This window comes from Pseudophryne corroboree, chromosome 10, assembly GCF_028390025.1.
Source record: "Pseudophryne corroboree isolate aPseCor3 chromosome 10, aPseCor3.hap2, whole genome shotgun sequence".
Lineage (NCBI taxonomy): Eukaryota > Metazoa > Chordata > Amphibia > Anura > Myobatrachidae > Pseudophryne > Pseudophryne corroboree.
Window position 1 is genome coordinate 24,671,044 of NC_086453.1, and position 21,859 is coordinate 24,692,902.

Consider the following 21,859-nt stretch of genomic DNA (forward strand, 5'->3'; position numbering starts at 1 on the left):
TGGACCCTGGCAGCTTGTCTCTACTGTGCCCAGAACCAGAGATATCAGCCTTCCAGCAGCTGGTCCCTGCTCCAGCTCCACACGTCTGGTATACAGTTTTATATATTCATTGGATGATTGCTCTGGCTCCTGACCTCTGATCCTCAAATCCCTAGAACCTTCTGAAAGGTAGCACTCTGTAGTTTTTAATCCCATTCAAAGCTAAGAAATATATTTTCAGGAACTTGAGATATCTGTAGTCAAGCAAGCTTCCCTCCCACCAGAAAATTATGAATATGAAGCCCACTCCACTATCCACCCCTCCCCTGCGTATTAAACATCCCCTACCACCCTGGAAGTCATGTACCAGGGCGCCTTCATTCAGCGCAATTCCCCCTTCTACAGTTTAGTGTTCTCCCTCCCACCCCATCTGTGCAGTAAAGGAACAATTAGTAGAAATTACTGCTCCAGGTCCTACATGCTAAGCAGAAGATAGAACACCCCCTACCGCCCGCGGGACATCAAAGCTGCCGCTGATAGCACACCCCACTCCTACCGCTGGAGGATGGGTAGGGGGCCCAATGCCTTGCTGTGCCCAAGGGCCTACACTGCCGTTAAGACAGCCCTGTGCAGCCAGAATCACTGCTGCCGGGCCTTTGGACATTCCAGGCATGCATGCGGCAGTCTCCACAGCCGCTCAGAGCTTCTTCAGGATACTCTTCCCAATGCTGGAGGCTCCGCACTGCCGCTCTGTTACACCTTTGGGCCACTTCTCCACTCTATAGAAGGTTTGATATATTTCCCCCTATGTTACTCACAAATGAATGGGATCGTTGGGTGTTGGTCATGCATCTATTTCCTGTGCAAGACACAAGCACCAAAACGGAGTCATTTCTTTTTGCATATTCCTGATTTGCGTCTGTTTGCGCCTGAAGAGGGAGAATAACAGTAGGAAGGGGCAGTCAAGCCTACGTTAAAGCCGGGCATACATTATGCAGTTATCGGCCTGATTGTTATCAGATTGGTCAGTTAATCTCATAGTAAATGGCCGCTACTAATCTGAGATGATTGGAAGGCCATGGATGAGAACTCTTCCAACATGCCCGACTGATCCCTTCATTGGATGACCACATCTGGCAGTGTATGGGCTGACAATATTTGCCAAGTTCCTTCACAGGGGAGGAATGGGGAAATGTCTACACCCCAGGGGAGGAACCCAGATATCATGAGGTATGGGACTCAGGGTCGACAATGTCTAGGTCAACACACATTAGGTTGACGCCTATTGGTCAACAGTGAGTATGTTGACACAGGAAATAGGTAGACACGACCTTTAGGTCGACATGAACAAGGTTGACATGGAAAAAGGTCTACATGAGTTTATTTGGTGTCGTTTTTTATGTAGAGTGACGGGGAACCCCAATTAGTGCACCGTGTCCCTCGCTCTGCTACCACTGCTCTCGGCACAGGTTACCGTTCCCAATTGTAGTCCACATGGATCATAAAGTATGAACAAGTTCAAAATTTTTTGAAAAACTCATGTCAACCTTTTTCCATGTCGACCTAATGGCCATGTCGACCTATTTCTGGTGCTGACCTAGTCACTATCGACCAATAGGCGTTTGACCTAAGTGCTGTCGACATAGAGTCCGGATACCATATCACGTGGCCATACATTGTAAAATATCTCACAGGGCATGGCCACAAGATCAGATGGGGTTCAGGCTATCAGATAAAATATCTGTCAGCCATACAGATATTGACGGTGTATGCCCAGGCTTAGAACAGCAAGGATGGGGCAACTAGACATAAAGTATCATCACAGGGTCTTTGTACGCTTTGGCCACACCCCTCTGCAGCCTGTACAGCCACTCAGCACGCCAGGGCAGTGCTGTACTGTCTTTGTGATGACGCTACCATATACCCACCCCCTGGAGTGCAACTTCTGCAAACATTTACGACCAGTCTTGCATATTCAGACACAGGCAGTGGATCTGAGATGCCGGCAGAAGGCGTCTTTGTCCTTCAGACATGTCTTGCGCATACTTTTGCTCTGTTTCTGCTGTGTAAACGTTTCCATCTCTGATTCAGGCCTTTAGTTTGTCATCTTCAATGTTACTTGTTTGCCATACAAGCCTCCTGGTAATCTTTGTGGTTACAATTTAATTCTCCGCTCTAGTGTGCGCCAGTGATTGTTTCCACACGTCGTGTAACCCCCGAAGTGAAAGATTGTTATTAATGTTCCTTTTCTACAGGTCTGTCAAGGAAAATCTTCCATCTGAGTATAATCGGTAAGCACCCGTTAAAGGATAAGTCAACTTTTAATTGTGTTATTTAAAAAAAAAATGATGGTATGTATAACGGGGTCAGGATATTGGGGTCCCCTGTTTCTAAACGGTGTTGAAATCAGGACTCCTGAAAGCTTTCCTAGTGAATGGCCTGTCTCCCGTCATGTGGCATGGTGACAATTGGCACTGGACGTTAATTGTCTAACATGCCACGGGGTCACGAGGTGGGAAATGCACCAGACCTGGTACTTCAGTGTGAGTGGCAAACGTTCCTGTCCTCTCCCAGGGATCCTAATACCCAGAGCTGTACAGTGCGGATGGCTAGGGGGGAGGGGGGTGGGGCGCAGTCAGACGGAGCCTGCACACAGTCCTCCTTCTCTCTAGTAACACCCCTGACATTAACGTATGGGTAATCTGAGTAAATGGTCCATTCAAATAGAATTCTTAGCTACATGATGTATAAATTAATTACTATTGTTAACACATATCCCATCTTTACAGTTCTGACACAACTGACCGCGCCGAGTCTTGCATATCCCGGTAAGTCCATGATACTGTATGTATCTGTTAAAATTGTTAAAGTGTTAGAACTGTTTTTCATCCAATGCAGAATTATGGGGTCTATTCATGAAGCAGTGAAAACTGTGGAGCCAGTGGAGAAGTTGCCCCTGGCAACCAATCAGCATTGAAGTATCATTTATAATTTGCATGCTATACAATTGTACGAAGCAGCTGATTGGTTGCCATGTGCAATTTCTCCACACTTTTCACTGCTTCGTGAATATACCCCAACATTTTTCAAAGAGGTTTCGAAGTCATCATGTTATAACACTGATGAAATGTTGATATGATTAGAATAATGACACATTCTAGCTATCATGTGAAATATACTGTACTAGACAAATGATCGCTAGAATCTGATTAGACTCCTGTGAAAATTGGTTGGAGACACACAAAGGGGAGAGACTTGATAGCTGGAAGCACAGGGTGGGGAGAGGCTTGATGTCTGGAGACACTGACACCTGGCCATGAGACCATGTTTCCTTCTCGGGTGGATTCCACATTGGTGGTGGTAGGAGGGGGGGGGGGGGGGGGGGGCACCAGCCAGAATCTTACCTGGTGCATCAAATTGGTCATGGCCAGTCCTGAGTAAGAAGACAATATTGCAAAATGAGTGGTATTGTTTAACATGCAGAACTTACATACCCGGGGCCTGAATGTGAGTCACACTCATCCGCAAGAATCTGTATTCTGACTCTGACATGTGCAGTATACTGTAGTCCTTACTCAGCTTTGCTCTCAGTGTGACACAAATTCACTAGAGTGCCACCAGATCTTGCCCTGACGCTGCAGGAGGAGTGGGTTTAGTATACGGGAGGGTAAGGGTTACAGTATTTACCAAAATATATCAGTATTTTGACTGTCGATATCCTGGCTCTCAGGATCCCATAGCCAACCCAGCTAGACAGTTCAAACATGCCCAGTAGAACCCAGATATATACAGTACAGTGCAAATGTTTTAGGCAGATTTGGAGAACATGTTGAGAATGCTTTCAAAAATAGGAGTGTTAATGGTTTATTTTTTTATCAATTAACAAAATGCAAAGTAAATGAACAGAAGAGAAATGTAAATCAAATCAGTATTTGGTGTGACCATACATTGCCTTCAAAACAGCATCAATTCTTCTAGGTACACTTGCACACAGTTTTTAAAGGAACTCGGCAGGGAGGTACTTCCAAACATCTTGGAGAACTAATCACAGATCTCCTGTGGATGTAGGCTTGCTCACATCCTTCTGTCTCTTCATGTAATCCCAGACAGAATCAATGATGTTGAGATCAGGGCTCTGTTGGGGCCATGTCATCACTTCCAGGACTCCTTGTTCTTCTTTACGTTGGAGATAATTCATAATAACATCGGCTGCATATTTGGGGTTGTTGTCCTGCTGCAGAATAAATTTGGAGCCAATCAAATGCCTCCCTGCCTAAAACTTATGCACATTACTGTATATATCTTATTTTTCACTGATTGTCACCTGTTAACACAACACAATAGGTACAGTAGATGTCTGATCACTAATGCACATATATCTTTACAGTTTCAGAATTAAAGCCATCCGTGAAGGAGGGGCTTGAGAACCATCGGAAGTCAGAGGACACAACACGTAATGGAAACAGTAAAGTTATGGAAACATATCCAGTGGGACTGATTGTGTTTTCTAATCTTTATAATGGAGATAAATGGGGAAACTCCAACTTTTTTCTTTCATATGTTCTTCTGTTGGTCACCTTTGGATGCTACAGTAAATAATCTCAGTGGACCTGTTGTCTCATCTAATGGCAAAATAAATGTGTCTTGATGACAATGCCATCGGAAGGTGGAATTCCCATATAATTGCAGCGTGGAGTTAAAAAAAAAAAGTTTTGAAGGAGGAAATGTATCAAGCCCTGGAAAGAGATAAATTGCCAAAAGAATCCAATCAGCTTCTCTCATTTATCTAGCACAGTCTTTGAAATGTTAGGTAGAAGCTTTGGGCAGTTTCTCCACTTTTTCTCTCTCCAAGGCTTGGTACATCTCCCCTATAAAATAGAATCCCATAAGTCTGGTTTAAAGAGTTCTGTTTAACAGATTTTAGGGGGAGATTTACTAAGCAGTGATAAAAGTGGAGAAGTTGCCCATGGCAACCAGTCAGCATTGACGTAACATTTATAATTTGCATACTAGAAAAGTACACAGAGCAGCTGATTGGTTGCCATGGGCAACTTCTCCACTGGCTCACTTCTCCACTTTTATCATTGCTTAGTACATGTCCCCCTAAGGGAGGAATTCAATTGTCCATGATTAATTTCTTGTGGATCAACTTTTTGCACAAAAGTGCCACGAAATTGGCTTTTATCAAGTATTCGCAATACCAATTGCAAATGTGCAAAGACAGGATTTGTCCGATAATTCTTGCCAGCAAAACCAGAGAAAAATGCATGTGAAAATGGGGAAGTCTGTCTTTACCCCCCAAAAGCCCAAATAATACAGGCTAACAATAGAAGTGTATTAGGCGTCAAAATAAAAGTATGTGGGGAACGTAAATTGGGTCAAATTGCCATTATATGCATTTTTTTTAAGTGAAAAATTTATAGAAAGTGTTTTCCAGCAAAATAAGTGTTTACATTAAACATTAGGGCTACATAAAAATGGGTATAAGTGTAGATTTGGGTCATTTTAAGCCACTTTTTACGTAACCCCCCCCCCCCCCCCCCCCCCCCCCCGACTGATTACTCCTACCTGTAAGCCTAAAAACACTGATCCCACTCACAAAGCACCTATTATACCTGTCCATACCAAAATGTATTATTATAAATTATTGGGCCAATTAATTTTTTTTTAAATCTTCTAAGTACCTAATTTGTCATTCAGGGAGGTGTCCCAGGGGTTCTGAACCAAATCCCATCATATTTACCTCAAAAGAACGGATTTTCCACAAATTTTCATCTGCTCAGGAGATGGTGAAAAGAAATTTGCATTAAACCTATGGAGAATTGTCATGGGGAATTTTCTGCAAACTGAATGAGCGGCTTTTAGCGGTTCACGATAAAAGCCCTGTTTTGATCACAAAAATGTGATTTCATGGACAACTGAATTCCCCCCTAAGGGGTTGAAGTTTCAAATGATCTGCAGAGGACAATTGGTGAAGTTGTCCACTAAAGGCAATCAAGGGTAAATTTGCTAAGATGAGAACTCTATTTAAGATGGGATGTTGCCCATAGCAACCAATCAGATTACAGGCATTATCATCTAGAACATGCATGTCCAAACTGCAGCCCTCCAGCTTTTGAGAAACTACACATCCCAGCATGCCCTAACACAGCTTTAGCGTTCTCTGACAGCAAAACTGTGTCAGGGCATGCTGGGATATGTAGTGCTGGAGGGCCACAGTTTGGACATGCCTGATCTAGAAGGTGCTAGATAAATGAGAAGTACAAACTGATTGGTTGCTATGGGCAACATCCCATCTTAAATAGAACTCCCATATTAGTAAATATACCCCTCAGATTCCAGCGATCATTTTGTAGACTGCAATAGATAGATGATACTTAAAAGCTTATTGGTTGCTATTGGTAACTGCACCATGGCCCTCATTCCGAGTTAATCGCTCGCTAGCTGTTTTTAGTAGCCATGCAAACGCATAGTCGCCGCCCACGGGGGAGTGTATTTTCGCTTTGCAAGTGTGCGAACGCCTGTGCAGACGCGCTCTGCAAAAACATTTTGTGCAGTTTCTGAGTAGCTCTGGACTTACTCAGCCGCTGCGATCACTTCAGTCTTTTTGGTGCCGGAATTGACGTCACACACCCGCCCTCCAAATGCCCGGACACGCCTGCGTTTTCCCTACCACTCCCAGAAACGCCCTCTTCCTGTCAATCTCCTTGCGATCGGCTGTGCGTATGGATTCTTCGTTAAATCCATAGCTCAGCAATGTACCCATACGACGCGCCTGCGCATTGCTGTGCAGATGCACGCGCAGTAGAGACCTGATCGCAGCTCAGCAAAAATCGGCAGTGTGCAATCAACTTGGAATGAACCCCCATGTCTCCTCTGCCCCTATATCTTCTCCTGTCTCTTCTGTTTCAGATGTTTGTGAAGTCCTGGTGACAGATTTTCCCATCAAAATTATCAACAATGACCAGTCTCAAGTTTTCACACAGCCAGTCCTCTGCCCAGAGAAAACTCCAATGTTTGGGTCCTGCTCTGCCTGCTTCAGGAATGAATCGATACTGAGAATTTTCTATGGCAAAGAAGCTGATGGCGATTTGTTTGTAGAGCATGGGCGGGGGAGGACACCCAGTACACATGTTGCTATAAGTTCCACAGGTAAGAACTGTCTCCTAACAGAATACTAGCCAATCAGTGAACACAAATATACAATGTAACACCACCTAATACAGATGTTGTTACTGCAGTGTGTAAGTCGTCCATGGAGGATCAGACTGAAGAGTCAATGCCACAGCGTGGAATTTTGCTGCGCAATGTAAACATAGAAGGTATGAAAATATTATTTTTTATTACATTAGAACGCAATATTGGACACTGACACAATATCTAACCTTTGTGTTTTACAACCTCAAATGCTTAATGGTCTGTATCCAGGGTAAACCATATTGGGTTGTATTATAGTCTGATAGAGAATATAATGTATAATAACATTTTGTAATACAGTCTGTGACTCACAGCAAATAGTTGTATCAGGGGCCTAATAGACCTGAACGCTAGCAGGCAATTTTTGCACTGCTGCGATCAGATAGTCGCCACCTACAGGGGGAGTGTATTTTAGCTGTGCAGGTGTGCGATCGCATGTGTATCAGACCTCTACAAACAGATCTTCTGCAGTCTCTACACAGTCCAAGACTTACTCAGCCGCTGCATCACTTCAGCCTGTCCGGGGCCGGAATTGACGTCAGACACCCGCTTGGACACACCTGCGTTTTTCCAACCACTCCCAGAAAACGTTCACACCCACAAGCGGCTTCTTCCTGTCAATCTGCTTGCCCATGTGAATGGATTCTTTGCACAAACCCATCACTGAGCGGCGATCCGCTTTGTACCCGTGCAACACGCCTAAGCATTGCGGTCCATACACATGCGCAGTTTAGACCTGTTCACCCGCATAATGCCAGAGTCTACTGAGCATGCATAGGTTCAGTGAATGGGATGAATTTATGCCCTTTTAAAGGATTCACAGTAAAAGAGACTGCAAACAGTCGGACTTACAATAAGGCTGTTAGTGGACATTAAGGAAAGTACTGGATCAGTCAAATGGCTAATTTGTGCAAATTTTTATGTAAAATAATGTAAAAAGCTTACAAATTTTGTTTCATTATAAAAGAATTAAATGAAAAATGCAAAAAAAAGCATGAGAAAAGGTGATTTGGGGGTAATTTGAGGCAGGGCCGTAACTAGGTGTGTGCGGAGGGGGCACCGCACATAGCGCTGCAGGGTAGCGGCGCAGATGGTGGCACTTGTCAATTATCTGTTTTAATTACTTTCATTTTGAGCTTCCCCCCTTTTTGAAGCCCAGCATCTCCTGACCATCACTGTCTCCTACCCTGACCCCTTCTGTCACTAATACCTATACAGCATTCATGAACTCAACTTGAGATTTCTTTGTTATTCAGTCACACTGTCCTTTATTACATTTGAAGATGCTTACATACCCAGGATTTGAGCCCATTGCCTGTGACATTGCAGTCAGACAATCTATTCATTGAGCTATCTGCCCTTACATAGAAAGGTAGAGAATTCTAAGCTAGAGAAGTCTAACTGTTTGAAGTTTACCTTGTACTTTGTGAAAAAATTATCAGCATTGCGGCTAAACAGATCTATTTATTGTGTGACTGCAAGAGATTGGATGCACACTACATCGACCTGCTCAATTGCAATACTGATAAATTTTTTTACAAAGTACCAGTAGCTTCATATAGTGCTCATAGTATTTATGCAGGATCAAATAGCTCAATGAGTAAGGTGTTTGGTTACAGTTCAACAGGTTATAGGTCTGAATCCCGAGTATGGCAGTATATTGTAACTGAATATTAATGACAGGGCCGTAACCAGGTGTGTGCAGAAGGTGCATTACCCACAGCGCACCGTCCACATACACACTGAGTGGCCGCATATCCCTCCCACTGACGGCTGCCCTCCCACTCCCCTGTGCCTGGCACCCGCAGCAGCCCCAAGCTCCGACCAGCTGGAGCAGATGATCACTGTGTAAAGTCAGCAGCAGCGCTGGACACGATATCCCCCCTGTCCTTCTGCGCTCCTGCGGCCCACCCCCTCTCTGTCTGTGAAGTGTACAGACTCTGCAGAGGAGTCAGTTCTGTACAGGAGCCAGCAACAGCGCAGGAAGAATGTAAATCTCACGTAAGTGCCTACACAGACACTACACTCTACACTATATTACACTACACTTCACTACAGTACACTTCACTACACTACACTACACTACACTACATTATACTACACTCTAAGGGCGGTGGGGATGTAAGGGGGAATCTGCCTGCCGTAATGTGTAAAAGGGGACTCTGCCTGCCACAGTGTGTAAATGGGGGACCTATCCTGTCATAATGTTAAAAGGGGGACTCTGCCTGCCGTAATGTGTAAAAGGGGTACTCTGCCTGCCGAAATGTGTAAAAGGGGGACTCTGCCTGCCGAAATGTGTAAAAGGGGGACTCTGCCTGTCATAATATGTGTAAGTGGCACTACAGTGTGGCATATTATGAATTGGTATTATTTTGTGGCCACGCTTCTTCCGCATGAAGCCACACCCCAATAATTTTGGCACACGCCTACGGCACGTACTGGCCCTATTTTAAATATGATGTGGTAGGGGGGCGCCAATGCTGTTTCTTGCACATGTCTAGTTACGGCACTGATTTGAGGCCACTTTAATGAAATAAAATGTTAAACGTTAATTAAATAAAATGTGAAAAATGAATTATTTTACATTGAAATAAATACTTCCATTACATTTGGGGTGCATAAACTAATGAAAGAGGTGATATTGGGGTAATTAGTGGTCATTATTTTTCAAACCTCAATGATGACATAAAATTATTGTCCCACTTATGTCAATTGAAAACTTCCAAATGCCTAATTAGTCATGATGGGGAAAAATAAAGATTTGCCCTACCTTTTAACCTGCTCAGGGGAGTGCAAACAAAAACACCCAAATGTATTCTTAAAAAGAAATGTGAGCAAATATGTATTGCATTTGTCTCACAGGACCAAACTTGCAACTAACTGAATTCCTCCCATAGTGATATTCTGCAAATGGTTAAGTTCATCCTTTGACACACTGTAGCTGTTTAATAGTAATTATTGCAATAACAAGTAACAAATAGATTCCTGATATGTGTAATGGTCATTTATACTGTGAGTGAGATAAATAGTTATGTCATTTTAAAAATAAACAAAACTGTTACTATAAGAATACGCCGGTGTAGTAGTGACTCTTTATAGACTATATCAGCGCAGGTATTTGCCTTACAATGTTAAGTTGTGAATTATATAAATGTAATCTCTGCTATGAAGAAAACATCTCTGTATTTATACCATCTCTGTATTTATAGGGAAGAAATTGTCCGTGGAGGACAGGAATAAAACAAACACACAGAAGTGGAATGGGGTCAGCAAAGCTGCAGGTATTCAGACCGTTATACTTAATAAACCTGTGTATCACATGGGGGGCATTTACAGAAGCAAACAAAAGATAAATATATATATATGGCTTCATCCTGGGATTAAGCTTTGGTAGTTCCATATATTGGATTTGGCTCAATACTGAGTCTTTTGTCATGATTGAAACATTGGCCCTCATTCCGAGTTGTTCGCTCGGTATTTTTCATCGCATCGCAGTGAAAATCCGCTTAGTACGCATGCGCAATGTTCGCACTGCGACTGCGCCAAGTAACTTTACTATGAAGAAAGTATTTTTACTCACGGCTTTTTCTTCGCTCCGGCGATCGTAATGTGATTGACAGGAAATGGGTGTTACTGGGCGGAAACACGGCGTTTCAGGGGCGTGTGGCTGAAAACGCTACCGTTTCCGGAAAAAACGCAGGAGTGGCCGGGGAAACGGTGGGAGTGCCTGGGCGAACGCTGGGTGTGTTTGTGACGTCAACCAGGAACGACAAGCACTGAACTGATCGCACAGGCAGAGTAAGTCTGAAGCTACTCTGAAACTGCTAAGTAGTTAGTAATCGCAATATTGCGAATACATCGGTCGCAATTTTAAGAAGCTAAGATTCACTCCCAGTAGGCGGCGGCTTAGCGTGTGTAACTCTGCTAAATTCGCCTTGCGACCGATCAACTCGGAATGAGGGCCATTGTTAAAACTAAAGGGCAGTACTCAATGACTACAAAATGCCATAGTTAAATAATATATCTAGATAACACAAGATAACACAGGACCAGTGTTATGACACAGAAATTTTAACAAAACAGGCTCCCGTGCCGTAACCTCCACCTGCGCACACGTCCCAGCTCTCTCACCAGCGCATCTGCAATGATCAATGCGCACTTCTCAGTACCTGCTATCTGGGAGGGGTCTATTTACTAAAGGCCCATACACACTTGACGATAAAATGAACGATGTCGTTCATTTCAGCCCTCATGAACGACGTCGTTCATTATATCGTCAAGTGTGTATGCATCCAACGACCAACGATGCGCGGCCCCGCGGGACGTTAACGTCCATCGTTCATCTGTGGAGCATGTATGCTCAATTTCCACTATGGTCGTTACCGACCAGAGACGACGTTGAATGTGTATGGTGTGAAAGACCAACGACCAACGACCAAGCCACTGTTCACCAGCTCATTATTTTAATAAACTGTTCAGCTTGGATGCTTTAACGATGAATGGTCTATGGTCTTTGGTCTTTGGTCTTTGGTCTTTCATCTTTCGTCTTTGGTCTTTCATCTTTCGTCTTTGGTCTTTCATCTTTCGTCGTTGGTAGTGTGTATGCTCATGTGGTTTGCTCAGCTGTTCAAGGGAAGTTCAAGGGAAGTCGTTAACGACGGTCGTTAACGATGTGTGCATCGTCAAGTGTGTATGGGCCTTTAGCCTTGGACGAAGATAAAGTGGAGGGAGAAACAGAACCAGCCAACCAGCTCCTAACTGTAACATTTTTCAAACACAGCCTGTAACATGGCAGTTAGGAGCAGATTGGCTGGTACTTTATCTCTGTCCACTTTATCTCACCCCGGAGCTTAGTACATTCAGCATGGAACTCGGGTATGATTGCTTTTGCATGCTGAGGCCCTGTGAAGTCTGCGGGCATGCAGCAGTTGCACCGCGTGTGTGCACAGTGCTAATGCCTCCTGCTGATTGAAAGGCAGAGGCATTCACAAGGTCAAAAAAAAAAAGGAGGTGTACTGGTGCCGGCTGTAAGACCAATACGGGACAATAAAATCTTAAAGTAAAAAATTCACATAATTTTAGTAAACATATAAATTAAAAATAAAAATGTATCACAAAAATAGACACATTATCTTTAATGAGTACAATTAGTATTGGAGATGATAATGGTTCCAATGTGGTTAGTGTCCTTGGCTCAACGCGTTTCGCCGGTCTGATGGCTGCAAGCTTCCTCAGGAGCATGTGTCACTCAGGCTTCCCTTTGGGGTTTATATACTCCCTTAATTATTCTAAAATGTCCCAAATAAACATAAAAATTCTTATCTAGAAGGCAATCCCATTATACAGCCCACACAATAAGCATTCCATTACCCAAAAAACAGTGTTTTAAAAGCCTATTTAAATAGGAAATACATAATAGCACTTCCTGGTCACGTGACCGTGTCCGGCCACGTGATCTGGTTTTCCCATCACCATCAGGGTTGCTTTTAGTCACTGGTTTATTCCGATCACGTGATCGCTTCCGGTCATGTGATCGGCATGTCGTCTCTCATTGCGGCCTCACTACGGAGCTCAGTATCATGTGTTCTAGTCACATGATTTCAGAGGGACCTATCCTGTCATGCTAAATGTTCAACCACAATAGCGCTGCGTTCCACAAGCTAATTTTGCGTTCCAGACCGGCATAAACCCAGGAAGTGCTCCCTTATAATAAAGATATCTATATATCCACGGCACATAATAGTACTATATTTTTGTTTAGGTTTAGAGAATACTAAGAATATCCACAGGTGACAATTAGAACATTACAAATTCAACATATAGATGGAGATAAAGATAGAGGTAATTATAAAGAATATATAGTTGAAAAACATTTGATTATTATAGTTGAATTCCAGACACCCCACACATAACAAATGCTTAGAAGTCATTATTTGCATTTCTAGAGGTCTAAGGTTAATGGAGATAAAAGCATAAATATAAATTTAAAGAAAATAGGCATTATGATAAGGATCCATAATATAGAAAAAAACGGCATTATACATATAGGGGTATATGCAATTGCGGTCGAATTCCCGAAATTGGCGAAAAACTGGACTTTTTTGCCCCCCCAAAAAAATTGTCAATGCAATTCAGTACTTTCCGTCAAAAAAACGGACTTTAAAAATTCGACTTTTGGAAATTCGACTTTTGTCAAATTCGACTTTTCTGCAATGGTACAAATGCTGCAATTCGACAAAAGTATATTCAATTGACGTTTGGAAATTCGACAACAGTGCTTTTAGACAGTAAATTCGTCATTTTCAATCCGCCACACTTTGGTGGGTGAAACTAATAAAAAAAAATTAAAACATGTTTTTTTTGGTGTTTTTTTTTATTGGTAATAGCATATCTATTTATATTAGAAGGGATTGGGTACTTGGTTTGTCTTTTTTGGAGGCACAAGTATTATTTATATATTTTTAAAAATATTTTTTTTTCTTTTTTTTTATAAATGGATGGTAAAATCCCGAAAAAAAATGGCGTGGGGTCCCCCCTCCAAAGCATAACCAGCCTCGGGCTCTTCGAGCTGGTCCTGGTTCTAAAAATGCGGGGAAAAATTGGACAGGGGATCCCCCGTATTTTTAAAACCAGCACCGGGCTCTGTGCCTGGTGCAAAAAATACGGGGGACAAAAAGAGTAGGGGTCCCCCGTATTTTTCACACCAGCATCGGGCTCCACTAGCTGGACAGATAATGCCACAGCCGGGGGTCACTTTTATACAGTGCCCTGCGGCCGTGGCATTAAATATCCAACTAGTCACCCCTGGCCAGGGTACCCTGGGGGAGTGGGGACCCCTTCAATCAAGGGGTCCCCCCCCAGCCACCCAAGGGCCAGGGGTGAAGCCCGAGGCTGTCCCCCCCCATCCAAAGGCTGCGGATGGGGGGCTGATAGCCTTGGCGAAATTGAAAGAATATTGTTTTTTCCAGTAGTACTACAAGTCCCAGCAAGCCTCCCCTGCAATCTGGCACTTGGAGAACCACAAGTACCAGCATGCGGGAGAAAAAGGGGCCCGCTGGTACCTGTAGTACTACCGGGAAAAAAATACCCAAATAAAAACAGGAGACACACACCTTGATAGTAAAACTTTATTACACACTGCCGACACACACATACTTACCTATGTTGAGCCGCCGACTGCCACTTCTGGTCTCCGATGATCCGGGGTACCTGTGAAAAAAATTATACTCACCTGATCCAAGTGTCCAGAGATAAATCCACGTCCAGAGATAATCCACGTACTTGGCAAAATAAAAAAACGAACACCCGACCAAGCCGGACTGAAAGGGGTCCCATGTTGACACATGGGACCACTTTCCCCGAATGCAGGGAGACCCCCCCGTGACTGCTGTCACTGAAAGGTCTCTTAAGCCAATCAGCGAGCGCAACATCCTTGCACTCTGCTGATTGGCTGCGCTTCTGAGCTGTCAGACAGCGCATCGCAAAGCCTCTCCATTATATTCAATGGTGGGAACTTTGCGGTTAGCGGTGGGGTCACCCGCGGTCAGCGGCTGACCGCGGGTAACCCCACCGCTGACGGCAAAGTTCCCACCATTGAAAGTAATGGAGGGAGCTGTGCGATGTGCTGTCTGAGCTCAGACGCGCACAGCCAATCAGGTGAGCGCTACGACGTGGCACTTCCTGATTGGCTGAAGGGACCTCAGTGACAGCAGTCACGTGGGGTCCCGGCACATTCGGGGAAAGGGGTCCCATGTGTCAACATGGGACCCCTTTCAGTCCGGCTTGGTCGGGTGTTCGTTTTTTTATTTTGCCAAGTACGTGGATTTATCTCTGGACACTTGGATCAGGTGAGTATAATTTTTTTCACAGGTACCCCGGATCGTCGGAGACCAGACGTGGCAGTCGGCGGCTCAACATAGGTAAGTATGTGTGTGTCAGCAGTGTGTAATAAAGTTTTACTATCAAGGTGTGTGTCTCCTGTTTTTATTTGGGAATTTTTTTTCCAGTAGTACTACAGGTACCAGCGGGCCCCTTTTTCTCCCGCATGCTGGTACTTGTGGTTCTCCAAGTGCCAGATTGCAGGGGAGGCTTGCTGGGACTTGTAGTACTACTGGAAAAAACAATATTCTTTCAATTTCGTCAAGGCTATCAGCCCCCCATCCGCAGCCTTTGGATGGGGGAGACAGCCTCGGGCTTCACCCCTGGCCCTCGGGTGGCTGGGGGGGACCCCTTGATTGAAGGGGTCCCCACTCCCCCAGGGTACCCCGGCCAGGGGTGACTAGTTGGATATTTAATGCCACGGCCGCAGGGCGCTGTATAAAAGTGACCCCTGGCTGTGGCATTATCTGTCCAGCTAGTGGAGCCCGATGCTGGTGTGAAAAATACGGGGGACCCCTACTCTTTTTGTCCCCCGTATTTTTTGCACCAGCACCAGGCGTTGAGCCCGGTGCTGGTTTTAAAAATAGGGGCGATCCCCTGTCCATTTTTCCCCCCATTTTTAGAACCAGGACCAGCTCGAAGAGCCCGAGGCTGGTTATGCTTTGGAGGGGGGACCCCACGCCATTTTTTTTGGGGGGGGGGTTCCCGTTTTTTAAAAAACGGGTCAAAATCCGTCAAATCGGCCGTTTTTCGCCCGCGGGACTGTCGAATTTGTTTTTCATTGAATATGGTCAATTTCGGAAACCACTTGGCGAAATTGACCTGTCGAATTGTGTCGAATTGAAAAACGGACGATAATTTCCCGCGATTCGCCGCTAATTGCATATACCCCATAGGCTGTCAATCAATAGGTACCCAACAATGAGATGAGTCTACACATTATTCTATTTAGTCTTTGTAATCCGCACATTGATACACGTAGCACACCAATTGATACTGTGCACATGTATACATGTGCAGAATATATACCATTCTTATCAATTTATCAGGATATCTCTTATTGTCCTATCCAATATCTCAATACAATTTCCCAATGGGGCTAAAAATGGAGGTGGGAAAAGGAGGGGGAAATGGGAGAAAATATAGCACATTTAGACTTTACAGAGGTATATTGATGTTTTATATCCTCTGTAATAAACTACTGGGTTTATGTGACCACTATGTATTACTAAAAGAAAGGTATATCAGATCACATTTATCCTAAATTTCTACTCAACATGTTTTAGGGGATGGTGTTCAGTTCTAATACTTTCATTTAGTCCATCTGGATGGAGAGAATTAAATTTCAACATCCAGTGTATCTCTCTACAACACAGTCTGTTGAATCTGTCACCTCCCCTTGGTGTCGATATGATATGTTCAATGCAAACTATTGATAAGCTTCTCGGATCCCCTGCATGAGCCTGACTAAAGTGACAGGAAACACTATGTTGATTATATTGTTTTATAATGTTCCGGCGGTGTTCCATGAACCTAACATGTAGTGGTCTTGTTGTCCTTCCTACGTACCTAAGGCCGCAGCCACGGGTGAGTAAATACATATTTAGTGTCACAATTCATAAATGTTCTGAGGGAATATTGCTTTTTGGTGTATGCTAGTGTTAGCACAGTGGTCTTTTTTGGCATATGTGTACAGGTTATGCATCGGGATTTCCCACATCTGAAGCATCCCATTGGTTTAATGGGTAACCATTCGAGACCTGTATGTATGGATTTTTTCCTTTTTTCTTCTCCCAAATGACTGGGCGCTAGTATGGATTTTAAAGATCTATTCTGTTTATATACAACTAGGTGCTTCATCGCGCCCTACGGGCGCTCTTCACACCGTCGGAAGGGGCTGAGCCCCTTTACCCCTGCAGAGACGTGGGGCACCAGGTAGGGGACGTAGAGACGCGGGGCACCAGGAGGGGATGCAGAGATGTGGGGCGGCAGGAAGGGAACGCAGAGATGCGGGGCGGCAGGGAGGGGACGCAGAGATGCGGGGCGGCAAGGAGGGGATGCGGGGCGGCAGGGAAGGGACGCAGAGATGCGGGGTGGCAGAGAGGGGACACAGAGACACGGGGCGGTAGGGAGGGGACACGGTGGCAGGGAGGGGACACAGAGATGCGGGCGGCAGGGAGGGGATGCAGAGATGTGGGGCGGCAGGAAGGGAACGCAGAGATGCGGGGCGGCAGGGAAGGGACGCAGAGATGCGGGGTGGCAGAGAGGGGACACAGAGACACGGGGCGGTAGGGAGGGGACACGGTGGCAGGGAGGGGACACAGAGATGCGGGCGGCAGGGAGGGGATGCAGAGACGCGGGGCGGCAGGGAGGGGACGCAGAGATGCAGGCGGCAGGGAGGGGACATGGCGGCAGGGAAGGGATGCAGAGATGCGGGGCGCCAGGGAGGGGACAGAGGCAGGTTGGCAGGGAGGGAACACGGTGGCAGGGAGGTGATGCAGAGATGCAGGGCGGCAGGGAGGGAAAGCAGAGACGCGGGGCGGCAGGCAGGGAACGCAGAGGCAGGGAGTGGACGCGGGGCGGCAGGTAGGGGACGCAGAGATGCGGGGTGGCACGAAGGGGACGCAGAGACGCGGGGCGGCAGGCAGGGAACGCAGAGGCAGGGAGTGGAAGCAGGGCAGCAGGTAGGGGACGCAGAGATGCGGGGTGGCACGGAGGGGACGCAGAGACGCGGGGCGGCACAGAGGGGACACGGTGGCAGGGAGGGGACGCAGAGACGCGGGGCGGCACAGAGGGGACATGGTGGCAGGGTGGGAACACGGTGGCAGGGAGGTGATGCAGAGATGCGGGGCACCAGGGAGGGGACAGAGGCAGGTTGGCAGGGAGGGAACACGGTGGCAGGGAGGTGATGCAGAGATGCGGGGGGGCAGGGAGGGAAAGCAGAGGCAGGGAGTGGACGCGGGGCGGCAGGTATGGGACGCAGAGACTCGGGGTGGCACGGAGGGGACGCAGAGACGCGGGCGGCACAGAGGGGACACAGTGGCAGGGAGGGGACGCAGAGACACGGGGCGGCACAGAGGGGACACGGTGGCAGGAAGGGGACGCAGAGATGCAGGCGGCAGGGAGGGGACGCAGAGATGCGGGGTGGCAGGGATGGGACAGAGGCAGGTCGGGGACATGGTGGCAGGGAGGGGATGCAGAGATGCGGGCGGCAGGGATGGAACGCAGAGACGTGGGGTTGCAGGGAGGGGATGCAGAGAGGCGGGCGGCAGGGATGGGACGCAGAGGCAGGGAGGGGATGCGGAGCGGCAGGGAGGGGGCGCGGAGCGGCAGGGAGAGGACGCAGAGACGCGGGGCTGCCTGTGCAGTCTCTCTTACCTGTGAGGTTGGTGCAGCGTCCACAGTAGCAGGCGCGCTGTCCCCCGTCTCTGGCCTGTGGGGCCGGCAGCCCAGGGGCCCTGTGACGTGCAGTCCGGGTCTCTGGGGATGGTGGAAGCCTTCTCCTGCGCCACCCGTCCCTCCTGATGCGTATGGCGGCGGCAATCAGGTGCGGGTGATGCTGACCTGTAACCTCACTGTCTTCGTCCATTGTGTGGACGGCGTCTGGCGGGACAGTGGGTCCCAGCCGCGGCTGCAGTGCGGGAGCTGGCTCTGGTGGTGTGTGGAGGGCGGGAGGGGTGGTGCTGCCTGCCTGCGGCTGTCTGGTCGAGGGGGGATCAGGCAACAAGAGGGATGGGCTGGAGCTAGGCTAAAGGGGGGGAGAGGAGAGGGCTACAGGAGGATAGTGCTAAAGTTAGGCTACTGGAGGTGTGGGTTAGGGTTAGGCTATGGGAGGGTAGGTTATGGTTAAGCTGTGGAAAGGGAGTGTTAGGCTATGGGGGGAGGTAAAGGGATGGAAATATTTCTGGGAAACATGTTAAGTGAAATCTTTTCTAGGGACACATTTTCAGAACCCTGGGGTCAGTCATTCCAGAATTATAATTAAGTTAATTCTTCTTCAGAAGTGGCCCCTAGAGTTGGGCTGTTTGCGTCTCTGAGGCTTTATGTGTATGTATCTCTCTATGCAATATTCTATTGGACATATATGACTAGAGGCTGATTGGTTCTGTAACACTTGTTGAATTGAATACCATGTTAAACTAACACAGGAAAATACAATTTTCCTCTTGTTTTAGGCAGTACAGAGATATACTGGCTGAGGATGTTTGGCTGTCTCTTACTCCCGATTTCTTTGCTGGCCTGTTTGAGTTTTGTCTACGTAAGTCTAAGGTAAGGAAGACATATCTGGAAGAGTGATACTTATCTATACTAAACCCCACAGATCACCTCATTTTGGGGGGTCTCGTGATAAAAACTCCTGCAGCATGTCTGTATAAGAAACTGCGCACTGTATACACGTTGGTGTCGATTATGATTAGTTAATGTGAGTACCCGATCAACTAATGCTGGGGTTGGCGAAGAGCTGCGCAGTCCAATGATATTACGCCGTCCGCCATATCACTAGTATCTGCACTTACACCAGCCCTCTGGGGCACACAAAGGGTGTGTGGTGGGGCGGACGGAGGAGGGGGGGGAGCAGGTTCTGATTATTCAGGTCCAGGATTGTTGGTGGGTCTCAGGTCAGCTGCTGAGTGGGACAAATGACCCCTTTTCCGACTGCATACACATACACAGTGTACAGAACAGTGCATGAAAGTGTCAGATGCTCCGTGGCCTGTGGATCTTGCAGTGTTAATGATTTACATGGTTGTACACTTACTGTATATATATAGTGTGTGTGTGTGTGTGTGTGTGTGTGTGTGTGTGTGTGTGTGTGTGTGTATATATATATATATATATATATATATATATTACAAACACATTCATAGACCACTGCGGGAAGATGGAATTTGACACAACTGTTATTCAGTAACAATATCCTTTATTAAGTAACCCATTTCAATATACTGCAATACCCAGGATTCAAACCTATAACCTGTTGAATTTTAATCAAACATCCTACTCAGAAGAAATCTCAAGTTGAGTTCATGAATGCTGTATAGGTATTAGTGACATAAGGGGTCAGGTTAGGAGACAGGGGCGGTCAGGAGATGCTGGGCTTCAAAAAGGGGGAAGCTGCAAGTGAAAGTAATTAAAAACAGATCATTGACAAGTGCCACCAACAGCACCACCTACCCTGCAGCGCTGTGTGCGGTGTCCCCTCAACACACACCTAGTTACGGCCCTGGAGCTGAGGTGACATAACATTTGCTGGGTCCATATTTCTAGCATTGTATATTTCTCAGTAATCTCCAAGAACCGCGGCCAATTCTCTTGAATTCTTACATTGCAGAGGTACGAAACTTAATTGTTGGAAATTGGCAAAATCAACTTTGCAAAACCTCTCTTGTCACAAATCTATCCGTGTCCTTATACAGTTGCAGGGAACTTGGCTCTCCCTGGCAGTGGTGAAACTACAAGTCTCAGCATGCCTTTATTTGCATTGTATGCAATGCACTATGCAGAAAATTGCAGTGTGCCTGTCCAATCTAATTGGAAGATAATAAGAGATTGTTGCTTCAATTGTACATTATATTTTTCTTTTTCCAGGGAGTTGAGATTAACATTCCAGCGCTGTAGTGAAACGCCCGCTTACCAGCTCTGAAGATTCTGGTCACCAAAAATGTCTTCTCCATAATTATCTCATCCGGGGTCATTATGCCAGTTATTTGCTTGAGCTTTTGTCTTTACTTTGCATGCAGCTTTCCATTTAAAGCCCAGAACTTTTCTGGACCACATCTGAAGCATATAGCACCTTATTTAGTATTTACAGCCATATTATGACAAGCAGGATCATTATTTTTTTTCTTTTACTGCTACTTTCCGTTGTGCTGAAAAAAATCCATTATCACTAGCATTTAAAATCAATGGCCTCGTGCGCCAACTTTACACTTTGTGGCAGCTGTCTGTACAGTTACATTTATATATGCACCAACTCACACAGATCTGAACTTTTTAGTTTCACTAATGTGGAAAAAATAAAATAAAAGCATGTAAAGATGGGCAGCATGGATGGTGTAATGGTTAGCATTACTGCCTCACAGCCCTGAGGTCTTGAGTTCAATTCCCACCATGGTCCAATAGTGGAGTTTGCATATTCTCCCAGTACTTGCGTGGGTTTCTACCGGGTGGTCCGGTTTCCTCCCACAATCCAAAAATATACTGGTAGGTTAATTGGCTCCTGACAAAATGAACCCTAGCTTGAATGTGTATTTGTGTACACGTGATAAGGAATATAGGGGCAGATGTATTAACCTGGAGAAGGCATAAGGAAGTGATAAACCAGTGATATGTGCAAGGTGATAGAGGCACCAGCCAATCAGCTCCGATATGTAAATTAACAGTTAGGATCTGATTGGCTGGTGCCTTTATCACCTTGCACATATCACTGGTTTATCACTTCCTTATGCCGTCTCCAGGTTAATACATCTGCCCCACAGATTGTACGCTCCACTGGCCGTCAATGAGTTTGTTATCAATGGTAATATCCCCTTTAATACATTGCGTTATGTGATAGCAAGCCTTATCACATGCAAAAACAGTAATTTCCATCAGCATTAGCTTATTTTGCCCATTTTATAAAAATGTCCTTTAAAGACAATTACTGTATTCCAATGTTCTTATTTTGTTTACAGTGATAAATGCAGACATAGCTATAATGACAGCTTTTAGTATATTCTAACTCCACATATATACATTATAATCTGTTCTTAGCAAACATAGTAAGTGTTCATGGAAGAAATGCATATATAAAGATCTGGTGCGT

The 21,859-nt window shown here is 45.7% G+C and overlaps 1 protein-coding gene across 1 annotated transcript in view; it reads left to right on the plus strand.

Annotated features, from left to right (window-relative positions):
• Positions 1-21,354, plus strand: part of LOC134966901 (uncharacterized) — a 40,216-nt gene extending 18,862 nt beyond the window's left edge. Inside the window, exons 4-11 of the mRNA XM_063943933.1 lie at positions 2,235-2,270; positions 2,769-2,807; positions 4,367-4,432; positions 6,892-7,131; positions 7,221-7,301; positions 10,386-10,457; positions 19,230-19,323; positions 20,644-21,354. Of these exons, the coding sequence (XP_063800003.1) occupies positions 2,235-2,270; positions 2,769-2,807; positions 4,367-4,432; positions 6,892-7,131; positions 7,221-7,301; positions 10,386-10,457; positions 19,230-19,323; positions 20,644-20,698 (683 nt within the window). The 3' untranslated portion in view covers positions 20,699-21,354. The remainder of the gene's footprint in view (positions 1-2,234; positions 2,271-2,768; positions 2,808-4,366; positions 4,433-6,891; positions 7,132-7,220; positions 7,302-10,385; positions 10,458-19,229; positions 19,324-20,643) is intronic.
• Positions 21,355-21,859: the final 505 nt, after the last annotated feature.